Source organism: Leptopilina heterotoma, unplaced genomic scaffold, assembly GCF_015476425.1.
Source record: "Leptopilina heterotoma isolate Lh14 unplaced genomic scaffold, ASM1547642v1 Lhet_161, whole genome shotgun sequence".
Classification (NCBI taxonomy): domain Eukaryota; kingdom Metazoa; phylum Arthropoda; class Insecta; order Hymenoptera; family Figitidae; genus Leptopilina; species Leptopilina heterotoma.
The window spans coordinates 1,542,493-1,566,576 of NW_025110876.1; the positions used below are offsets into that span (position 1 = coordinate 1,542,493).

General features: G+C 29.4%; 2 protein-coding genes and 1 long non-coding RNA gene across 5 annotated transcripts in view; 1 reads left to right on the forward strand and 2 right to left on the reverse strand.

Annotated features, from left to right (window-relative positions):
- Positions 1-8,097: 8,097 nt before the first annotated feature.
- Positions 8,098-14,137, reverse strand: LOC122498919. 2 transcript variants are annotated; one of them, XR_006301275.1, is made up of 4 exons: positions 13,051-14,137; positions 12,198-12,548; positions 9,184-9,251; positions 8,098-9,106 (listed from the first exon to the last, which is right to left on the reverse strand). It is a non-coding gene; the product is annotated as an uncharacterized LOC122498919 (long non-coding RNA). The 2 variants fall into 2 exon arrangements; XR_006301274.1 differs by having other exon boundaries at positions 8,098-9,251.
- A 4,693-nt stretch (positions 14,138-18,830) lies between these two features.
- Positions 18,831-20,489, forward strand: LOC122498896 (protein PFC0760c-like). The gene is made up of 3 exons (XM_043606893.1): positions 18,831-19,004; positions 19,195-19,455; positions 19,557-20,489. The coding sequence occupies exons 1-3, from the start codon at positions 18,834-18,836 to the stop codon at positions 20,025-20,027; spliced, it is 903 nt and encodes a 300-aa protein (XP_043462828.1). The 5' UTR covers positions 18,831-18,833; the 3' UTR covers positions 20,028-20,489.
- A 107-nt stretch (positions 20,490-20,596) lies between these two features.
- The window catches only part of LOC122498892 (zinc finger protein ush), a 384,383-nt gene continuing 380,895 nt past the window's right edge, over positions 20,597-24,084 (reverse strand). For both annotated transcript variants that reach the window (XM_043606888.1, XM_043606887.1), the window contains exon 8: positions 20,597-23,607. In XM_043606888.1, coding sequence (XP_043462823.1) covers positions 23,155-23,607 — 453 coding nt within the window. In that variant the 3' untranslated portion in view covers positions 20,597-23,154. The remainder of the gene's footprint in view (positions 23,608-24,084) is intronic.

Below are 24,084 nucleotides of genomic sequence, written 5' to 3' on the forward strand. Positions count from 1 at the left end.
GTGTTCAGAACGTTTAGAATCACAACACTAAAGTCCAACGCACAATAGGTTCGCGAAAGTCGTTCGCGAACGAGACACATGAGATAGACAAGGACACAAATATATCTCTGTCCTTTTCTAACTCCTGCTTTGCGTTCGCGAACGACTTTCGCGAACTATTGTGCTTAGGCCTTAACACTGCATTGGACTAATACACTTATAAAGGCCAACGCAGAATAGATCTGTAACCGGAACCGCAATCGTAACCGTAAGCGTAAGATTGAGTTAGAAAAGGATAAACAATATACCTATCCTTCTTTAACTCATTCTTACGGTTACGCTTACTATTGCGGTTCCGGTTACAGATCTATTCTGCGTTGGCCTTAAACATACTCTATGTATTGAAAACATATATCACAACAAGTGAACATAACCCTTTTGCATTTATACTAATTACACAATTATTAATTATTTACATCATATCTAGTAACAATAAATGTCATATACTGCACTTATCATATTTAAATATAAACAACAATTATAACAATAATAGAGCTGTGCAAAATTCGAACCGAACCGAGTTTAGTTCGGTTTTGGGGCGCCGAAATGTCGAATGTCGAATATTCGACATCCAAACTAGGCTAGTTCGAATGTCGAATATTCGACATTCGAACTAGGCTAACTCGGATGTCGGTTTTTCGACATTCGAACTGGGCTAGTTCGAATGTCGAATATTCGACATTCGAACTGGGCGACTAAAATGTCGAATTTTAGAATTCGACATTTTAGCGTACTAAAACCGAACACAACTCGGTTCGGTTCGAATTTTGTAGTAACTCGAATGTCGAATATTCGACATTCGAACTGGGCTAGTTCGAATGTCGAAAAACCGACATTCGAACTAAGCTACACGGAAAAAAGAAAGTTCACGAATCTCTCGTGAACTAGTATATCACTTTTGGATGGGACACAAAATTTCAAAATTTTCATTCACTTTTGATTACAAATGGCGAACGTCAACGAAAAACTGAAACAAAGTTAATGAATTTTTGATGAACTGTTAATGAAGAGTAGTTCGTCAAAAGTAGAGGTACAAGTTCACGAAAAAATCGTGAACTCGCGAGTGTCAGTAGTATGCGCAGTTCGTAATGCGCATCAAATATGGCTGATCAAGCATTCATCATTCAGTCGGTTTCATCGGTGTTTACATTCGGGAAAATTCTTTGATGAAAGTTATTATTTAGAATCAGTGTTTTTTATCACTTAGTGAATATTTTTGTTTGCTAATTTCCTTTGTGAAACAAATAATTCATAAAATGAATTAAAAGTTACGATAAGGGACTTTTTCTACTTTGCACGGTCCTGAGTTTTACAGCAGACAAAGCTAATCGTTTCGTTTGTCGAAGGACAGTGTATCTAGATTTAGCCGTGGCGGTTAGTTGTTAGAAATATTATGTTATACCCTATTGAAAATCCCCATATGGGAAACCACATGGGAAACCACATGGGATCCTATGTCAAAAACCATGTAAAACCCTACTTCCATGAAGGAAACCACGTGGTTTACCATGTGGTTTCCCATGTCAAACCATATGGGAAATTGAGACAGGATTTTAGTTAGGAATAGACATGGGGAATTTGAACAGTTCATCTATGCATAAAACCATATCAAATCCCACATGTTTTTCCCATGTCAAATCCTAAACCGAATCTCATGTGAAAAACAGTATCATTTATTTATAATTATTTTCCCAAGTCAATCCCCAAGTGAAAAACAGTATCATTTATTTATAATGATTTTCCCATGTCAAATCCTAAACCAAATCCCATGTGAAAAACATTATCCGCCTTATTGAATATCCCTACATGGGAATCCACTTGGAATTTTACAAGGGATTTCACATAGGATTTTATATGGGAATTGACATAGGATTTCATGCAAGATTTCACCTAGGATTTAATATGAGATATGACATAGTATTTTATTAAAGATCCAATGAAGAAATTTTCAAAGGATTAAAAATTATTTAATAAAAAATTAAATAATAAATCGTATGAGTGTTACAAGTCATCAAAAAAGTAAAAAAACGATCATTTGAAACACGTCCTCTCTGCTACAGGTTCTCAGCTTTTATATACTTCCAGAATCTTCTCAACAGCGAGAGAAGTCACTTTCGCCACCTAGCGGCGAAAGTATAGGAGCGACAGTAATCTTTAACATTACTAAGGAAACCATGTGGAACACCACGTAGGATTCCATGTGGTTTCCTACGTGGGGATTTACATGGGATTTTACTTAGGGATTCATTTGGGAATTTATTTCTACTTAAATTCCTAAGTAAAATCCCATGTAAATCCCCACGTAGGAAACCACATGGAATCCTATGTGGTATTCCACATGGTTTCCTTAGTAATGTTAAAGATTACTGTCGCTCCTATACTTTCGCCGCTAGGTGGCGAAAGTGACTTCTCTCGCTGTTGAGAAGATTCTGGAAGTATATAAAAGCTGAGAACCTGTAGCAGAGAGGACGTGTTTCAAATGATCGTTTTTTTACTTTTTTGATGACTTGTAACACTCATACGATTTATTATTTAATTTTTTATTAAATAATTTTTAATCCTTTGAAAATTTCTTCATTGGATCTTTAATAAAATACTATGTCATATCTCATATTAAATCCTAGGTGAAATCTTGCATGAAATCCTATGTCAATTCCCATATAAAATCCTATGTGAAATCCCTTGTAAAATTCCAAGTGGATTCCCATGTAGGGATATTCAATAAGGCGGATAATGTTTTTCACATGGGATTTGGTTTAGGATTTGACATGGGAAAATCATTATAAATAAATGATACTGTTTTTCACTTGGGGATTGACTTGGGAAAATAATTATAAATAAATGATACTGTTTTTCACATGAGATTCGGTTTAGGATTTGACATGGGAAAAACATGTGGGATTTGATATGGTTTTATGCATAGATGAACTGTTCAAATTCCCCATGTCTATTCCTAACTAAAATCCTGTCTCAATTTCCCATATGGTTTGACATGGGAAACCACATGGTAAACCACGTGGTTTCCTTCATGGAAGTAGGGTTTTACATGGTTTTTGACATAGGATCCCATGTGGTTTCCCATGTGGTTTCCCATTTGGGGATTTTCAATAGGGTAGGGTATAGGTACTAGGTTTGAATCCCGTGAAGCGAATTACGAATTTTAATGGCGATAAAATTGTGTATTCTGTGTAGTTGGATGCGTAATAGGCGTCAAGTTATCAAATAAAGTGAAATACTATAAAAAAGTAGTGTCTGGAAATTATTTTTTCTTGTTTTTAGCATTTTTTAAAAGTTCACGAATTTTTCGTTAACTTTGACGAAAAGTTCGGAAACCGTACTATGTTTCTAGTGAAGGAGTTGATGAAATTTTGACGAACTGTGTTTGTTGATTTTCAAGAATTTTGTGTCCCATCCAAAAGTGATATACTAGTTCACGAGAGATTCGTGAACTTTTTTTTCCGTGTAACTCGAATGTCGAATTTTCGACATTCGAACTAGGCGAAAAAATTCGAACAGTTCGGTTCGAATTATTTTGCACAGCTCTAAACGATAACCAATTTGATAATATATCATGATATAATATTATAATTATTTTAATACGTTACAAATATATATATATATATATATATATATATATATATATATATATATATATATATATATACATCCAATACCACAATATTACAACAATATCAATTAGATAAAGTTTACTAATAATATCATTTTCAAATAATACATTCATACTGCACAATTAGCAACAATATAATATTGTTTTTAATTGTTCATAATGTTCATATTATACAATTGATAATTAAAGTTCGTCGCATAATGAAAGTCTATGTGTACGTGACTTTTCGAAGCCATTTCTGTGGTCACAAGTACACTGTAAAAAAATCTGGTGTAAAATAACACAAAACTTGTAATTTCACACATCAAAATTATAGGTTGTACGTAGTAAATTTATTTCGTTCCAAAAGTAGTTTTACTATTTTTAATAATTTTACATTATACGACTATGTAATTTAATAGTTTTGTGTAAATTTACTACGTCCGACGTAGGAAAATTTGATCACTATGTCCGACGTGGTATTTTTACATTGCGTGTATTTCTACACTTTGACGTAATATTACGTCGCACGATCTGTACAATTACATGGCGAATGTAATTTTCTTATTCCTTTAAGATTTTCGAAAAATTTTCAAGTTTTTATAAATAACTCTAAAAAAGTGTATATAATGTACATTTATAGAAAGTATATGCTAATTCATAAGTAAATAATAATATTACAAAAAGTTTTGGGCTATATTTCATAAATACAAAAAGTTACGACTGAAAATATTATTTCAAAAAATATTTGCAGGTTATGTAGATTACAGTCGGCGTGTAAAAATACCACGTCGGACATAGTGACCAAACTTTCCAACGTCGGACATAGTAAATTTACACCAGATTTTTTTACAGTGTATGGTAAACACATGTTGCATTGTCCTACACGGAGAGACCGAGATTACTAATTTTTGTATAAAATCACACTAGAATTTACTATTTTCACATTGCAACCACCGGAAATAAGGGGACTTTTTGTATTTTTTACTATTTTCTACACTAAGTCACTAATCCCGACAAATGTTCACCAAATTAGCAAAGTTTCTTACTATTTCGTCCAATAGTTCCAAATAACTGTAGTAAACTCAGAAGCATGAGGTTTGTTCTCGCTAGCTACACCGCTACTCTCGAGTGTAATAAGAGTGTAAAACGGAGCATGCGCACTTAAACAAAGTACAAAATCTAGCGAGAACGCAAAAGTGTAGAGAAAGTGCACGAAAAAATGAAAAAAAAAATTAACGCTATCTTAATTGTAAACTGCATACAATCTGTAATATAGTTAGGTTTTATAATTAAATATATGGGTCATTTTATTTAAAACAAACCATATTATAAACAATTGCCATTGTGAAGCAATTTTTTAAATAATTATTTCTCACATTTATTAAAGCCAAAATTTATTTACTATTAGTGATTTTAAGAGAAAAATTTATCAGTTTTATGATGTTAAAATTTTTTTTTAAATAATAGGATTTATTCCTATTATTCCCTGTAAACTTTATAATGGGCAATCCATGGAAATTTGAGATATTAATTAAATTTTACAAGAATTTCGAAGGTTAAATGTATGTACCGAGCAGAATTTAATTTTTTCAAATTTTTACACAGTTTAAACTCTGACATCTTTGTAAAATTTAATTAATTTCTTAATTTCAACCGAATTGCTCATTTTTACAGAAAATAAAACTAGAATTTTTAAGCTTCATTTTCACATAAGTTTCAAGAAAAACGGAAGCGACATGTTTTGAAATATTCTAAAGGTTATCTTTTAAACTTAATTTTTTTCATAAATTCTATTATTTTTTAAAAAATATGTGTACCATCACAAAATTAAGAAATTTTTTTTTAAATTCTATGTAATTAAAGTTTGGTTTTAATAAATTGGAAAATAATTATTTAAAAATTGCTTTACAATGTTAATTGTTTATAATGTGGTACTTTATATAAATATTAACAAAATAAAAATTGCTTACTAATAATTTTACAAATTAAAAGTCTCTAAGAAATATATTATAATTTTATGTTCATAAAATAATTAATGCATTTTAAATAAAATGTCCATTTACCGCCATTTTAATCAGAACACTCAATTACACTCGCTCCCAATCGGGTGTAATAAAATAGGGAAAAGTGCACGGGCTTCTAGGGAGTTAGGTGTACACTATTGCGTCACTTCTGGTAATGAGAACGCCGTAGTGTACACTTTTGTACAAAGTGTAGAAAGTGTAGCTAGCGAGAACAAACCTATGGTGTACGTAAAATTACTACAGTCGTTTGTAAATGCAGAAAGAAAAAGTGAAAGAAAAAATACGGATTTTTGTCGCCGGTTTCCCGTCAATTCTTGACTAATGGAGACAAACTGGAAGAATTTTTACATACACAGGCACACACACTTATATATTTGTTGGATAAATATTTGAAGACACACACATGTTTATTTCACTTATATGTATAGACGCGGTTAATTAATACACTAATACACAACTGCACGCACGACAACGAATTTCACTGAAAGTATACATCTTTGTTTCCTTATATATTGAATGATGAAAATTAACAGCACTTACGAGAAAGCAGTTTACTTTTAACAACTTATTATAAGACATAGTTCTTGGGACAGGAATAAATGCAAAGTTTATTAATTTATAATGGTCAATTTCTGAGATAACGAAGGACCTACGTTTCACTTTATATTTAATTATTGTAGATAATATCCAAATTTATTTTACCTACGCGAAACATAGTCACTGTCAATGATCGGATGGCATCGGCTCATTTACGGAGATTGACGAAGTTAGCAACCAATAGAAATGCAGGCTCCATATGACTGCACTCGCTAGCCACACTTGCTCACCAAAAATTACTACAGTGGATCGTAGGTTTTAGTGGAAAATGTTTTCATTTGTCAGATTTTGTCTAATTAAATTAGAGAAAACTATAATCAATTTTTGCTACATTTACAACTCTTACACAAAATATTAAAACTTGCTATTTCAATGTAGCAAATTTATCTATTTCTTTTGTAAATTTATCTAATTCTGTAGCACATTATGCTAAAAGTCCCCTTATTTCCGGTCATTGCAACCATTTTTAGTAATTTTTACGAATGTGGGTCTCTCCGTGTATGGAAAAGGACACTTGAGATATTTTTTATATTCTTTCAAGAGTTTCTCGGTTTTATGACTCTAAAGAAACTAGAGATTACATTTTCTTTCGCTATTCCCCTTATGATTTATGACAATTCTAAGAAATGTTGATTTTCGAATACATTTTCGGAATTTGGAAGCTATTAAACCGTGAAGTATTATATTTTACAATAGTCAAACTTTCTTGTTTAGTCTCGTCAATATTTGTCTAAAGTCGTGAGAAAATACTAAAATAATTAAGTTTATTAACGAAATGTTATAATTTCGCGCTTCGATAACTCGTAAATCGATACATCGAAAGTTAACGAGCGAGAGGTAGTCGCTCGTAACAATTTACCATAGAGATATTATAAATAGAGTGGGGAAGGTATAGGCGGCAGCTAGTGTTCTTAAATTCTCGAGAATTTAAGTTGGGGTAATTTCCCTAAGGAAATTACGGTAATTTAATTTTTTTAAGAGACTGTGACGGCAGGCCTAAATTCACGTAATTCTCCGCTAGGGAAAAACACTACGTAACTCTTCGTACGGAAGTAACTAGGTAATAGCGCTAGGATTCAAAATTAATATCAATATAATAATTGAATTTTAATGTAAAATAAAAACGCATGCATTTATTTGCTTATTTCCGTAAAGAATTTTATCACATGCAAAAAATCTAAAGAACGAAATAGAATGGCAACCAAACATGTGCTGCTTTTTGAAAAGGAATAATTGTTAAAATTACAGATGTTGAAATAGTCTGCGAAAATGAGGCAAATGTCACGTAGGACACAAAAATTAGAATTGAAAAGAAACAGAGTTTATTTCTATAAAAAAATAGCCTTTTGAGAAATACATATTTCCGAACTTCGAAACCGTTTGGAAAACCCAAACATGTGGTAGCAATAAAAAAAGGGACCGTGGGACTCGGGCCTTACTCGAGTCCCCGGTATAAAAAAAAAGGGTATTGTATCGTCAGGAAAAACCTATGACTCATCCTTCGTTATAAGAAAAAGAAATGAGCTTTCTATTTAATTACAATATTCAAATTTGATATGAATTTCACATTCTTAATTCTATGTATGTCACTAATAATTTTATAAAACAACGAGTATAAATTGATTACTGTTTACCATTTCATTACTAGTTAAATAATTTGATACTCTTAATTAATGATAAAAGTTTTAATCACATGTATAGAATTTGTTAATTAATTTATTGATTAATTAAATAATAATAATAATAATAATAATAATAATAATAATAATAATAATAATAAAATAAATAATAATAAGTTGTATTATAATACAAATTATCTACGTTTATTGTAATATCTTATTAGTAATTCAAAGTTACCATAATTCTATGGTAATTAAATATACAGATGCAAAATGTAATTATAATACTCCGAATGAATTTAACTGAAACCGATTATTATATATTTGGTAATTGACGAAACAAATATTAATTAACTTTATATATTGTTAATGTTAAATTTAAATAATGAAAGAATAGTATGAATGTGTAAATAACTTGTAAAATAACACTCCATCCAGGGTTGTATTGGTCACAGGGAAGTTCAAAGGAAGGGGTAGTCATCCCCTCTACTCAACGCGCGCATGGTCCTATGGGGACCCATGGACCACAGGATCTCCTCTCGTCAGATATCTCCGAGCACTCTTACCGATTACTTGTAATTTCTCGGCTCGAACTTGTAACTTTTACTCATTACTGTTGATTAAAGTAACCAATTTAAAGTATTTCTTGTTGTAATCATTATAAAGTAGAATTTGAATCTCCCACCTATTTACAGGGTACACTTTAGTGTTTTAGCAGTTGAATTCCCCAACATTTTAATATTCAAAAATCCCTATTATCGAACTTGGGACGTGACAATTTTTGGTGACAGCGGTGGGATACTGCACCTGTGAAAGGACTATTAAAAAATTTGTGTTTTGAACCATCGGTACCTTTCGGGAACATTTTGATTAGTGTGGTGCCGAAAATTCAAACAGTGACATTTTTAACTTTTAGTGAGAATAATATAAACAAAAATATTTGACAATTAAATTTAAAGTGACATTAAAGTGATGGTATTGTGAAAATGAAACAGCGGTTGTACAATCTTATTATAAGTTGTGAAATTTATTTTTATTGACTCTTGAACAATTATGATCTTAGTGATGTCTTTTTTAAAGCCTCGATTTTCTTCCAAGAGTTTTTGACGTGGTTTTTTTACTCTGGAAGCTAGTGGTATTTGTTTGAGTACCAAAGATCGAACACGGTTAATGTAGGACCACGTGACATACCCTCATAACCGTAGGCAACAAAAATCCTATAAACAATAAAGACAGTTAAAAATAATCAGTGAAAGACATCGATTCATCAAGTTGTCAACAATTTGGAACTTACCTGAAGAAGGTAGCAGCAATTACGATAATCATTTGGGACTGCAGACAACTTCCTGTGACTGGTAAACCCTGTGCGAATTTGAATGTGTGTGTAAAGATGTTGTTTTTTTTTACCGACACAAAATTTAAGATTCATACATCCGAACTGTAAGTAAAGAAAAAAAAAAAAAAAAAACATATCTAAAAAAAAAAGGAAAAAAAAAACCGAAAATTTCTTATTTGATTCGAATTACGAATTTTGCTAATTGTACCTTTTCGAATAAATAACTATGGTAGATTAGACTACTCTCTACGAAAAAATCAATTTCTTTTTTTTATATAAAAATTTCGCCATCAAATTTAAAAATTAACTTCAATTATCTATATGTAAATTATATTTTCTTTGAAATATTATATTTAATTTCGCTTTATTCTGAAGATGTTGCTATCAACGAGATCTAACAACAAATAATTATAATAATAATCGCGCTATTGGCTCATAAAAAAAAAAACGGGACTGTAAAAGAAAATAAAACACTACGGTTGAGACTGATAGAATTTCTCAAAATTTTCTTATTTAAGTAAACGATAATAAAATTAATTGAAGTAGCGAAATCAATTATATTTCGAACACTAATAAATTTTTAAGCATTACATTTTGATGGTAGTAGTAAAAGGACACTAAACGAATATTAATGTTATATTTCACGATAGACACGAGCGTTATTGTTAGTACCTTTAAAATAAATATCTTGAAACCTACAATAAAAGTAAATAACAGAGGATATTTAAAATATAATCGGAGTCGAAACATAGTAAAGACATCTTTTTAATTATCGATAAAAAATTTCCCATTGAATATAAGAGTATTTTAGGTAGACCCCTTTCCTTTCTTTTTGAGAAAAAGGTGGATTTAAAAAAAAAAAAAAAAAAAAAAAAAAAAAAAATATTCATAAACAAATTCCTTCATTTTGGAGAACAATACGTCACATTAAAGTCAAAATTTGTAATAAAATTCAAGACTAGATCCAAAACAACTGTCGAACTGAAAACCCTATTATTAAATGAAATTTATCAGAAGATTGTATTGGCAAAATCTATACAGGTTCCAACAAACATCACTGACATCCTCAATCACTTTTGAAAGGTTCCTCTCATTATCTATACATATTCACTTATGCTAATTCTATAGAAGAGCATATACCGAAATTCAAATCATAGTTTGGTAAAATAAAAAAAAACTGTTAGACAGGCATTACAGCCTGATAAATTCTATTTCTTATAACAGTCATATCTTTTCTGAAAATGGCAAGAAACTTGAGTCAAATAAAATCATTGTCTTATGGGAATTTTCAATCCCTAAAAAACTAAAGAATGTTAAACTATTTCTAGAGCTTGTCAGACATTGTCGCAAAATTTATTTTACAAATTGCTCGCATTACTAAGCCTCTTAATTACCTCCTGAAATAGGATATCTCTATTTTCAATGGAACGATTTGTTATATTCTTGTTACATACCATCGACTGCTCGTATGGTTGTATAATTTTAAAAATCTTGTTTTCCGTTTACCACGGAGGAGAATAAAATTGAGCGAGTACGATTACAACATAAAATGTAAACAAGGTGCTATTAATGCAAACGCGGATGTCTTTCTAGAAACCCGTATGATGTTGTAAATGAAAAAAAATGCACAAAAGTTATGTCTTGGAAAATAAATGTTATGTCTCTGATGAATTTCCAATTTTTGTTGAAAACTTGTTAAAACTTGCTTTCTCATGAATCTTGTTTTCTACACGACGGTAACGTCCATTGAGTGACACAAACCTTCCGGAAGTCGTCTTAAATCATGTTCTTGTATAGACGGGGATCCCAAAGCACTGTGACGGGCACGGTTGGCGTAAACCTTCATGAGGTATCTGAGCGTGTTGTAAAACCTGTAGGAGTTGCCGTATACAAGGATGTTCATGAATGAATTGACACCTTAGATGAAAATTTGTGGTATCAATTATTTGAACAGACATGTTCTTGGTGACGTGATGTTTCCACACCCCTGTGTGAAAACCATCTTGTCCGAGTTTTCTTTTATAATCTGACAATCTCGTCGGGATTAAGCTCAATATTAAGTCACAGTGCCGATCTAAATGGACACAAGTTAACCGTACGTGGGAGAAAGATAAGGCTCAAGTATTGAGTATTTGTACAGTTAATGGGAAAGCTACCCCTGATCAAGGTAGTGGAACCAGTGTAAAAATTTCATGGGAAAGTCAAGAAAAAGAAATTAAAGACTTTTTGCAAAAATCTAAAATAATAAAATTAATTACAAATGCTGGTCTTTCGTACAGCAAGTACTCTGTGTCAATGGTTAAAAGCCACATGGTCCAATTCTTTTTTTTGGCATGTGATGGTAATTTAGATTCGCAAATAAGTCGTGAATTATTCGAAAGTAAAATTTTGTTAAGTCTTGAAAGTAATCTTTAAACTTTGAAGTAATCGTATTCGCCCAAAATAATCAAAATTTTCATGTTATATCGAAAAATATGTCAACTGCAAAGGCCTACTTGAAAGTCCTTTAAAATCTATTTTGGCATGCAAAAATGCTATGATTTCATTAAATATCTCGCTATAATTTCTAGTAAAATTAATAATTTGGATGAAGTATCCTAGATATTCGCAGAGAAGTTATTTCTCCAACATCTTCCTGGTACAAAAATTGAAATTAATTAACATGCTTTGGGGAGATAATTACCCCTCACAATAGAAAAAATATATATATAATTAAAAAATCCCATGAATCCACTACTGGCGAACAAAAAGGTATCTTTTTAAAACATATTGTCGAATTAATTAATTATACGGGCCATTACCCGTAATTCTGCGCGAAAAATCGATATTATATATTCTTACTATCCAACGTAAATTTTTAAAATATTCCAATGCTTTATCTTTCTTTGAACGAAAATTAATTCTCAAACTATCGCTAATGCATTTGCAAAACAATTCATTTACAGATATAATTGTTCCATAGTTATACATACCGATTAGATCCGAAATTTCATTAGCAAAATCATTTTGACCGTCTGCAAAGTTTTAAGAATTAGGAAAATTCAATTGACCACATATCACTCCCAAATACTCGGTTCATTAGAACGAAGCCATCAGACACTTGTTGAATACCTCTGTTCATTTAAAAATGGTTACAATTGGGATGAATAGCTCCGGTTCGATATTTTTCTTCTATAATACTCAAGTTCATGAACCTACAGTTTTTACACCCTGTACGTTTTGCCACAACGTCTTTTTATTCAACGTACATTCAATATCTCCAAAATCTTTGTCACAAGCTTGATAACACCATACAGCTCTTGCTCGAGTCAGGATCGACGAAACTAAAATAAGAACAACTTATTATGATCAAATAACAAGTAATGTAGATTTTCAGGAAGACAATATTGTTAACTTAAAGCACAATAAAAAAAAAAAAAAATTTTTTTTTTGACAAAGAAAGCTCGATTCGTTTCTCAAGGGAACATACAAAAAAAATCTTAAGTTCGCTTAACGAAAAAAGTATTAACGAAAAAACGGGTAAAAGTAAAATTGTTCATTTGGATTAATTAAGACTAGCACATTAAAATTATTAAATGAATAGCTGTAAGTAATAAATACAGAAAACAAATGATTAAAGCTATAATAAAGCGAAAACAAAAAAAATAAAAAAAAAATAGTATGTATAAAAAAAAAAAAAAAAAAAAAAAAGTCATTTAAACATTAATATGTTTAAATAACATTACATGTATTATAACAAAAAATTAGCAAACACTGCGAATAAAAATAAATAAAGTTCAATACAACATAGCCATTAAATAATATACGTATGATAAATTACTTTACCTTTGTAATTAAACAAATAACCATAGCAGGGCATACACAATTTTAATCTTCTTATCGCAATTTCAGACAACATGTAAAATCATTCAAGTTAACATTATAATTCAGCACCTGAAACATAAATATTTTAACAAAGAAAAATCTTATCTAAGAAAACCTACAAATTTTTCACATATTATTAAAATTAATATACTTATCTGACAAGTTTCGTTACACTAATAAATTTCGATATTGGTCTTAACTAGTAGTATTTTCTTTTAAAATTACACTGCCCATTATATAGGACGCTGACTTGTAGAACCTATGTATAGAACATACACTGTCACAGCATTATTTTGAAAAAGAAATGCATTTTAAAATCAGTAACATATAATACCATGATTTAACACTTAATTGTGTCAACTTTTAAGCAATCCAATTTCAACTTGAGATAGATTTATTTAACTTGTTTAAATTCTAAAAACTGAAAACAAACGAAAAAATTGTTACTACGTAAACAATTTTTTTTTAGTAAGGCGGGAGGTGTGACGGCAGGCCTAAATTCACGTAATTCTCCGCTAGGGAAAAACACTACGTAACTCTTCGTACGGAAGTAACTAGGTAATAGCGCTAGGATTCAAAATTAATATCAATATAATAATTGAATTTTAATGTAAAATAAAAACGCATGCATTTATTTGCTTATTTCCGTAAAGAATTTTATCACATGCAAAAAATCTAAAGAACGAAATAGAATGGCAACCAAACATGTGCTGCTTTTTGAAAAGGAATAATTGTTAAAATTACAGATGTTGAAATAGTCTGCGAAAATGAGGCAAATGTCACGTAGGACACAAAAATTAGAATTGAAAAGAAACAGAGTTTATTTCTATAAAAAAATAGCCTTTTGAGAAATACATATTTCCGAACTTCGAAACCGTTTGGAAAACCCAAACATGTGGTAGCAATAAAAAAAGGGACCGTGGGACTCGGGCCTTACTCGAGTCCCCGGTATAAAAAAAAAGGGTATTGTATCGTCAGGAAAAACCTATGACTCATCCTTCGTTATAAGAAAAAGAAATGAGCTTTCTATTTAATTACAATATTCAAATTTGATATGAATTTCACATTCTTAATTCTATGTATGTCACTAATAATTTATAAAACAACGAGTATAAATTGATTACTGTTTACCATTTCATTACTAGTTAAATAATTTGATACTCTTAATTAATGATAAAAGTTTTAATCACATGTATAGAATTTGTTAATTAATTTATTGATTAATTAAATAATAATAATAATAATAATAATAATAATAATAATAATAATAATAATAATAATAATAATAATAATAAAATAAATAATAATAAGTTGTATTATAATACAAATTATCTACGTTTATTGTAATATCTTATTAGTAATTCAAAGTTACCATAATTCTATGGTAATTAAATATACAGATGCAAAATGTAATTATAATACTCCGAATGAATTTAACTGAAACCGATTATTATATATTTGGTAATTGACGAAACAAATATTAATTAACTTTATATATTGTTAATGTTAAATTTAAATAATGAAAGAATAGTATGAATGTGTAAATAACTTGTAAAATAACACTCCATCCAGGGTTGTATTGGTCACAGGGAAGTTCAAAGGAAGGGGTAGTCATCCCCTCTACTCAACGCGCGCATGGTCCTATGGGGACCCATGGACCACAGGATCTCCTCTCGTCAGATATCTCCGAGCACTCTTACCGATTACTTGTAATTTCTCGGCTCGAACTTGTAACTTTTACTCATTACTGTTGATTAAAGTAACCAATTTAAAGTATTTCTTGTTGTAATCATTATAAAGTAGAATTTGAATCTCCCACCTATTTACAGGGTACACTTTAGTGTTTTAGCAGTTGAATTCCCCAACATTTTAATATTCAAAAATCCCTATTATCGAACTTGGGACGTGACAAGACTATAAGAGAATTTAAGAGAATATTGAGAATTTAAGTTTATTTATTTAAATAATGTATATTTATTATTTTTATTAATATAAATACATATATTTCAGCACAATTGCGATGATTACTTTTATCTAAAAGAATTCTTTAAGTTATTTATGTAAATAAAAAAAAGTAAAACCACATAGTTTTTAAGTTAAAAATTTAATGTCATTTACATTTATAAGGTTTATAAAATATGCGTAACTTAGTACGAATAAAAGTTTAGATACTTTTGAATATAGACATATATAAATAAAGAATAAGTAATATATTAAACATTATATACAATGAATTTAAAATTTTTTAAAATAAATATTTTGAAATTATTTGCACTGTAAAAAAATCTGGGGTAAAATAACACGAAACTTGTAATTTCACACATCAAAATTATAGGTTGTACGTAGTAAATTTATTTCGTTCCAAAAGTAGTTTTACTATTTTTAATAATTTTACATTATACGACTATGTAATTTAATAGTTTTGTGTAAATTTACTACGTCCGACGTAGGAAAATTTGATCACTATGTCCGACGTGGTATTTTTACATTGCGTGTATTTCTACACTTTGACGTAATATTACGTCGCACGATCTGTACAATTACATGGCGAATGTAATTTTCTTATTCCTTTAAGATTTTCAAAAAATTTTCAAGTTTTTATAAATAACTCTAAAAAAGTGTATATAATGTACATTTATAGAAAGTATATGCTAATTTATAAGTAAATAATAATATAACAAAAAGTTTTGGGCTATATTTCATAAATACAAAAAGTTACGACTGAAAATATTATTTCAAAAAATATTTGCAGGTTATGTAGATTACAGTCGGCGTGTAAAAATACCACGTCGGACATAGTGACTAGTGTTCTAAGTCGGTTATATTACCCAGAGAATATTACCGAGAACGAGAATATTACCGAGAATATAACCGACGATTAAATTCTCTGAGAATTTAAGAGAATGTGACATAACCTCACTTTTGTCATTGCTCTGTGGTAAATTCGATTGTCCGACGTTGTGTTTTTATTTAGTAGTTGTTATTTTGTTTATTTAAGTGACTATATATTTAAAGATTTAAAAAATGACAAAACCAAAGAGTGTAAAATGGAAATATTTTAAAAGCAATGAATACAAAAACAATTAAATTCTTCTGTAAATTTTGTAAATAATAATATGCCACAAATGCTATATATTAAAGGTACTTGCACAGCTCTACTGACTGCAGGTTGTCATGGTAACACATAAGAGTAAGAGAGTCAGAAAATTCAAATTAAATGGTTTTTCTCTCTTAAGGTACACTCTCACTTCACTGCCTGCCTGCCTGCGCAGACAGGCGCCATAAGAGTGAGAGAGAAAAAACATTTAATTTGAATTTTCTGACTCTCTTACTCTTATGTGTTACCATGTCAACCTGCAGGCAGGCAGGCAGGCAGTAGGAGCTGTGCTAGCGCCTTTACTCTCGCAGCAGAGCTGACAGAGAGCCTTTATTCACACACTGTAAAAAAATCTGCTGTAAATTTACTATGTCCGACGTTGGAAAGTTTGGTCACTATGTCCGACGTGGTATTTTTACACGCCGACTGTAATCTACATAACCTGCAAATATTTTTTGAAATAATATTTTCAGTCGTAACTTTTTGTATTTATGAAATATAGCCCAAAACTTTTTGTTATATTATTATTTACTTATAAATTAGCATATACTTTCTATAAATGTACATTATATACACTTTTTTAGAGTTATTTATAAAAACTTGAATATTTTTTGAAAATCTTAAAGGAATAAGAAAATTACATTCGCCATGTAATTGTACAGATCGTGCGACGTATTACGTCAAAGTGTAGAAATACACGCAATGTAAAAATACCACGTCGGACATAGTGATCAAATTTTCCTACGTCGGACGTAGTAAATTTACACAAAACTATTAAATTACATAGTCGTATAATGTAAAATTATTAAAAATAGTAAAACTACTTTTGGAACGAAATAAATTTACTACGTACAACCTATAATTTTGATGTGTGAAATTACAAGTTTCGTGTTATTTTACCCCAGATTTTTTTACAGTGCAAATAATTTCAAAATATTTATTTTAAAAAATTTTAAATTCATTGTATATAATGTTTAATATATTACTTATTCTTTATTTATATATGTCTATATTCAAAAGTATCTAAACTTTTATTCGTACTAAGTTACGCATATTTTATAAACCTTATAAATGTAAATGACATTAAATTTTTAACTTAAAAAATATGTGGTTTTACTTTTTTTTATTTACATAAATAACTTAAAAAATTCTTTTAGATAAAAGTAATCATCGCAATTGTGCTGAAATATATGTATTTATATTAATAAAAATAATAAATATACATTATTTAAATAAATAAACTTAAATTCTCAATATTCTCTTAAATTCTCTTATAGTCTCTTAAAAAAATTAAATTACCGTAATTTCCTTAGGGAAATTACCCCAACTTAAATTCTCGAGAATTTAAGAACACTAATAGTGACCAAACTTTCCAACGTCGGACATAGTAAATTTACAGCAGATTTTTTTACAGTGTGTGAATAAAGGCTCTCTGTCAGCTCTGCTGCGAGAGTAAAGGCGCTAGCACAGCTCCTACTGCCTGCCTGCCTGCCTGCAGGTTGACATGGTAACACATAAGAGTAAGAGAGTCAGAAAATTCAAATTAAATGTTTTTTCTCTCTCACTCTTATGGCGCCTGTCTGCGCAGGCAGGCAGGCAGTGAAGTGAGAGTGTACCTTAAGAGAGAAAAACCATTTAATTTGAATTTTCTGACTCTCTTACTCTTATGTGTTACCATGACAACCTGCAGTCAGTAGAGCTGTGCAAGTACCTTTAATATATAGCATTTGTGGCATATTATTATTTACAAAATTTACAGAAGAATTTAATTGTTTTTGTATTCATTGCTTTTAAAATATTTCCATTTTACACTCTTTGGTTTTGTCATTTTTTAAATCTTTAAATATATAGTCACTTAAATAAACAAAATAACAACTACTAAATAAAAACACAACGTCGGACAATCGAATTTACCACAGAGCAATGACAAAAGTGAGGTTATGTCACATTCTCTTAAATTCTCAGAGAATTTAATCGTCGGTTATATTCTCGGTAATATTCTCGTTCTCGGTAATATTCTCTGGGTAATATAACCGACTTAGAACACTAGCGGCAGCGTGTGGGGGAAGTGTCCTGCCATAAACAGAATGGGTTGGAGGGAGAAAGAAGATTTAACACCAGTATCTGTCCTTCAATGAGCTCCAGCGCAAGAGAGACACCTACTGGTGCTAAATCTTCTTTCTCTTTCTATCAAGCGGACGCATACATGCAAACCATCCCCACTCTATTTATATTATCTCTATGGCTTGTTCCGTTCTGTGCGCATAATCGATACTTCGCGATTACAAGACGATTTAAGCGGGATGGAATTTGAAATTTTGAATTTAGTTTAGAAAAATTAAAATATAATTTCCATTTTTTAAAATTAAAGTTTACCAGAAAAAAGTAAAAATAGAATTAGTTACTATTTAATACTTATTTATTTTAAGTAATTCAATTTTCGAGTTTTCTTTTCTCTTCGAGAGATATCGAAAAGGGCGACTTGCAGCAAACTTCACTTAACAACGCTAGAAATTTAACCTTAAAATTGAGAATTGCATCAAAATTGCATGCTTTTTGAAGTCTCTATAGGTCTCATATAGGTCTCTAATAATTATTGTTTTAATAAGTGTTTTCTACTAAATTGTATTATTTATTATTAATAAAAATGGCATCTGTATTTCGTGTGAAGCGTCGAAATGATGATGAGCCGATAGATGCACTCTTAGTTGCATGTAAGAAGCGAAAAATCAGCTCTGATGAACCAAACAAAGATTCGAACAAAGAAACCACTTCAATTTCAACAGTTGTTAAATTTGTTGGTACCGTCAAAGATCCGGTAAATATAAATATTTTATTTAAAAAACAATTTTATTCATGTATTTCCTTACGCGAATATTAAAATATTTTGATAAAGATTTCCTAACCTATTTCATACAAAATTTATTTACCCTTACAATATAAATATAATACGTTTTCAAACGTTTCTTCTAATAGAGCCATAAATAGAAATTTTTTCCATTGTTTAGGATCAGAATGTGCTGGACCACATTACAAAAAAGTATACAAAGGAAGAACTAAAGACAAATTACAAGCAACACGTTGTCAATCTCACCGATAAAGTTCGCAAGGAAAGAAAAGAATCGTCTATGGAAAATAGATTTAAAGTTATTAATCGATTTCGATCGTTGAATAATTCTAAAACTAAAGATACTCTCATTGAAGAGATAACTGTTATTGACGTTGAGAATACAGACTCATGTAAAGAGAAACTGAAAAATTCTGACAAAGTATGATTTTTAATTTTTACCACTAAGAATATTTTTAAGCGAAAATTGTTTAGAATACATTTTTTCAAGTTGGGAAGTTATTTTTTAATTTTCTTTTGCAGGGTAACTATGTGTACGATTTGTATTATACAGTTGAGGAAGTAGACGAAAATTCCATCGATTATATTGAGAAATTTCACGATCAATTGGTTTTTGATTCGTATAGAGAAAATGGGGTATATATTTCCGATGATGATTCCGAAGATTCTAATGACGAGTCACATTGGAAAAATGATTATCCAGATTCAGATCATTCAGAATATTCCATCGGAGAAGATGATATGAAATACGCAGTTCGTAGGCTTAAAATCGAAGATGAGGAATCAGATTTATCAAGCGATGATGAAGATTTTGCTTATGGTCTTGATAAACACGATGAAGATTATTTTGGTACGAAATATGCGAGATTCAAAGCTCGAATGAAACGTGGTCTTGATGATGACGACAACGACGACGATGATGATGATGATGATGATGATAATGGTGACTATGTTTTAGATTCTAGTAAAAGTGATTCCAATGAAGAAGATTAAAGATTTTTAATTTATTTATCAAAACTTAATTCTTACGTGTGAAATGTTATATTTTTAAGAAATTCATCTCTTCGTTTTGTAAATACTCGTAAAAAAGGGAGTGAAACTTTCCTGAACGATTTAAACAGAAGTTAAGATTTTAAATTATATTTTTGTGATAGAGATCTTTATGTAAAAAAATATTATATAATAACAATTAAATAGTAAAAAAAAGAATAAATTTTTCATGTTTTAGAATTAAAAGGGACTCAAAATTAGTTTTATTTTTTGCATATTTTATAACTATATAACATTGCAAAGAAGTTATCTAGTATTACCAATAATATAATATAATAATCTAGATAATCATCACGTGAAGTTAAGGCAGTTTGATTACAAATTATTCAAATATTTATTAAACAAAAATTAATTAAATTTGAACAATTTTATTTAGAAATTCTGAAAAAATGTGTTTTTTAAAAACTCGGAAATAAAATTTTTTGAAAATAGTTAAATTCCCGAAAATAATTTTAAAAAATTGCATAAATAAGGATAATTAATTTTAAAAACTGAAACAATTAAAAGTTTTGAAAAATTTCATTAAAATAAATTTTATGTTTGAAAGAATTTAATTTAATTTTATTTGTAAAATTGTATTTCGGAAAATTATATTTTTTAGAAAACAATAAATTTTCATTAAATTTCAAAAAGAAAGTATAACTAACAAGGGGTGTCAAAATTTCACGCGCGTGTATATAGTTGTGTTAGTGATAAATAATGAACACATTTTTTTTTAAATGTCGCAGAATTTTATTTGTATATATTTATTACATATTTATATAGATATATCTTGTGTGTAAAAATCCATCTATCAAAATAAAAACAATAAAAGCCTAATCATTGAATTTTTGATTTTGAAGAAAGAAAATAACAGTCGCACAAGTAATAAACGGAAATTATCCCGTTTTCAATAATTTTGATTTTTTAATTAATTAAATATATTATTAAAAATTCTAAAAATTTTCAAGAAGTTCACAAGAAAATAAATTAGATTCCTGAGACATAATATCAAAAAAAAATTTCTTTTTACGACGCGACAAAAAAAATTTCCATTTCACCTAAAAATGGAATTAATGAGGGGAAGAATTCGCTTTTTTTCTTTTAACGAGACGATAACAATAGAAGTAAAAACGTAATTTACGGTAGAATGTTGGTACCTTTTTTCATGTTTTCTTTTTAAATTCATACAGTGAGTAAGTTGGTATCACAAATCTATATGTATCGATACTGGCTCTCGTCGTAAAACCAATAAACTCATTTTGCACTTAGGAAAGAAAGAGAGAGAAAAATAATATTCTATAAAAAGATAGCAAAACATTACCGTAAAATCTTCGCGCGTAAAACAGTATACATTTTTTTTCTTGTAATGATTCCATCGTATGATATGAGTACACTGCGTATACATGTAACACTGGCCTTAATTCTAATTTATACATTCGTGCGCTCGCCAAAAATCCATATTTTAAAATTAAAAGAAAAAAGCTCTCCCTTCATTACTCAATTAAGAAAAAATGTAATAAAAATTTTCTCTCTGTATATTTACAGAATATAAAAAAACTACTCAAAAAATCAGATCAATAACTAACACTTCTAATGAATTTTAATTCATACAATTCAATTATGCTAAATAATTGACTAAAATTTAAAAAAAAATAATTTTTAGGTATTTTTATCGACGACAAACTGCCAAAATTAAAAAAACCGCTTTTATAACTAAATACCTATATTTTAATTTTAACTACAATAAATTAAAACAATATCGTATTTAATTTTCATTTTAATAGGAATGAAATAAACGATACAAAAGAATGTAATCTTTACAATTTTAATATACAACAAAAAGTATTTTTGTATTAGAATGCGGTCGTCATACCTCAACTAGATTTTTTTTAAAAACCTGTAACAATTTTTTAAACTTTCAATTATTTAAAAACGCAAGAATAATTTCGATAAATTTATCTATTAATAATTTTGAAACAGACAAAAAAATTAAAAGAACGCTCTTGAAAAAATAGAAGCAAGCGCACTTTTTTTTAAATGGTTGGGCATGTAACTAGTCGTTATTACAATAATATATTAATGTTATATTGCAATTGTAACTTAACAGATTCACAAGCTGAGATTGGTATCATTCAGGATGTTCGCTAAATTAATTCCTATTTCCTCTACTGTACAACATTTTACATTCATTCATGTTTTAATTTATTTTTTTTGTTTTCCTTAGGTATGTTAACTATTACTACGAGATTATTTTAAGTCATGAGATTGCACACCCTCACTTTTTATTTATTAATTTTTTTTTTGGGGGGGTCGATTTCGAAAAATCCGAGACTCGCTTTCGAAATTTTTTTTTCTCACCATTCTTTCATTTCACTTTAAAAAAAAATCGCAAACAGGAGATCATTGATGATAATCATCTCAGTACGATATTTATATACACAACATAAAGGCTGAAAACATCTTCAAATTTTCATTCTTCCTCTCTTTGACTTATATATTTCGGTAAAGAAAGTGTTTTTTTATTTCTCATTCGCCCTTGACTTTTGAAACTTATTTTTAGTATATATTATATAATTATATATATATATATATATATATATATATATATATATATATATATATATATATATATATATATATATATATATATGCGTATATTTACAAGGTTGGTATTTGGACTTAAATTTAAGAACAATTCCCTGGATCAACGAAAATCACACTGTGTAATTAACTATGTAAGCCGACATTCTATTTTTATGTATAAACTGGCAACAATTAACAGACCTATTGATAGTCCGTTATTTTTTTTCGTCTCGATTTTAAATATTTCGAGGAGGATTTCATATAAAGTGAATAAAAGGTCATCTCTGAACGTTTGAAAATTTCCATTTGGGGGAATTAATAATTTTCTTCTTCTTCTGCTTCTTAATTGCTATCGGTAAGAAATTCAAAAAAGTATTCTTAGGGAACAAAAAAAGATTTAAAAAAAGAATTGAGAAGAATAAATTAATTGATAGAATTAATACTAGAGTTCAGAGATTATTGTTTTCACTGCGAGGAAGGCAAAAAATAGAGTTTTGGCTAAAATTTATAGTACAGGAGCCTCTGCCCTTCCAGTTGGTGGCGTAGATGTATGGCTACTGGAATTATTATTGTTATTATTGTTATTGTTACTAGCTTCACCGGTGTGGCTGGAGCAATAGAATTTTTTATGAGCGATGAATGTGCTCAGATAGGTAAAGCTAATGTCACAGGATCGACAATATCGTGGTCCAGTTTTATTTGGATCTAGACTTTCCTCAGGTGGTGGTGTGTCTTCTCGTTCTTGTTTCACTTTTCCGGCGACTGTCAACGTTTGTGATGCTGGTGGCTGTGGTGGATTATTTGTTACAGCAGGCTGTGGACTACTTTTTCTCACTTCCGCTTTTCCATTCATTTGTGTTTCAGCGGGAATTTCATCGGGTGTTACGGCCGGTGGTGGTTCTGGTGTTGGTGTTGTTGTTGTATCATCATCCAGGACGCATGTTATGTAATTTTCCTCCTAAGAGAGAAACAAAAGAAATTCTTTAGAGCACTTTTATTTTTTCCTAATTATTATACTTATAGTTTGATTATTAGTTTATTATTATTATTATTATTATATTATTATTTCATTTTTCCGTTAATCGAATTTTAAATATTAATTAAAATTTACGAATTCGTATGCAATGATATAAATTTCCATAAAATTAGTACCATATTATTTTTTTTCGGGTATATTTCAAATTTTAGAATTTAAAAATTTTTTAAATTCTACAAAAGAGGGAAAATTAAGAATTGAATAAAATTGGTACAAATAAAAAATACGAGAAGAAAATTGCAAGAAGAGAAGTTTTCAAACAAAAAAGTTGAGCAAATGTCATTTTCCACAATTTTTGGTTTTTAAAATACCAATAATTTCGAAATTTATGATCGAATTAGGTTTAAAAATAGGTCAATCAAAGCGTTTTTTAATGCTCTACAAGTTGGTAACGATATT

Coding starts and splice junctions, on each gene's coding strand:
- LOC122498896 (XM_043606893.1), top strand. CDS start 18,834: ATGGCATCTGTATTTCGTGTGAAGCGTCGAAATGATGATGAGCCGATA. Junction 19,005..19,194: donor TTGGTACCGTCAAAGATCCG/GTAAATATAAAT, acceptor TCCATTGTTTAG/GATCAGAATGTGCTGGACCA. Junction 19,456..19,556: donor AACTGAAAAATTCTGACAAA/GTATGATTTTTA, acceptor TTTCTTTTGCAG/GGTAACTATGTGTACGATTT.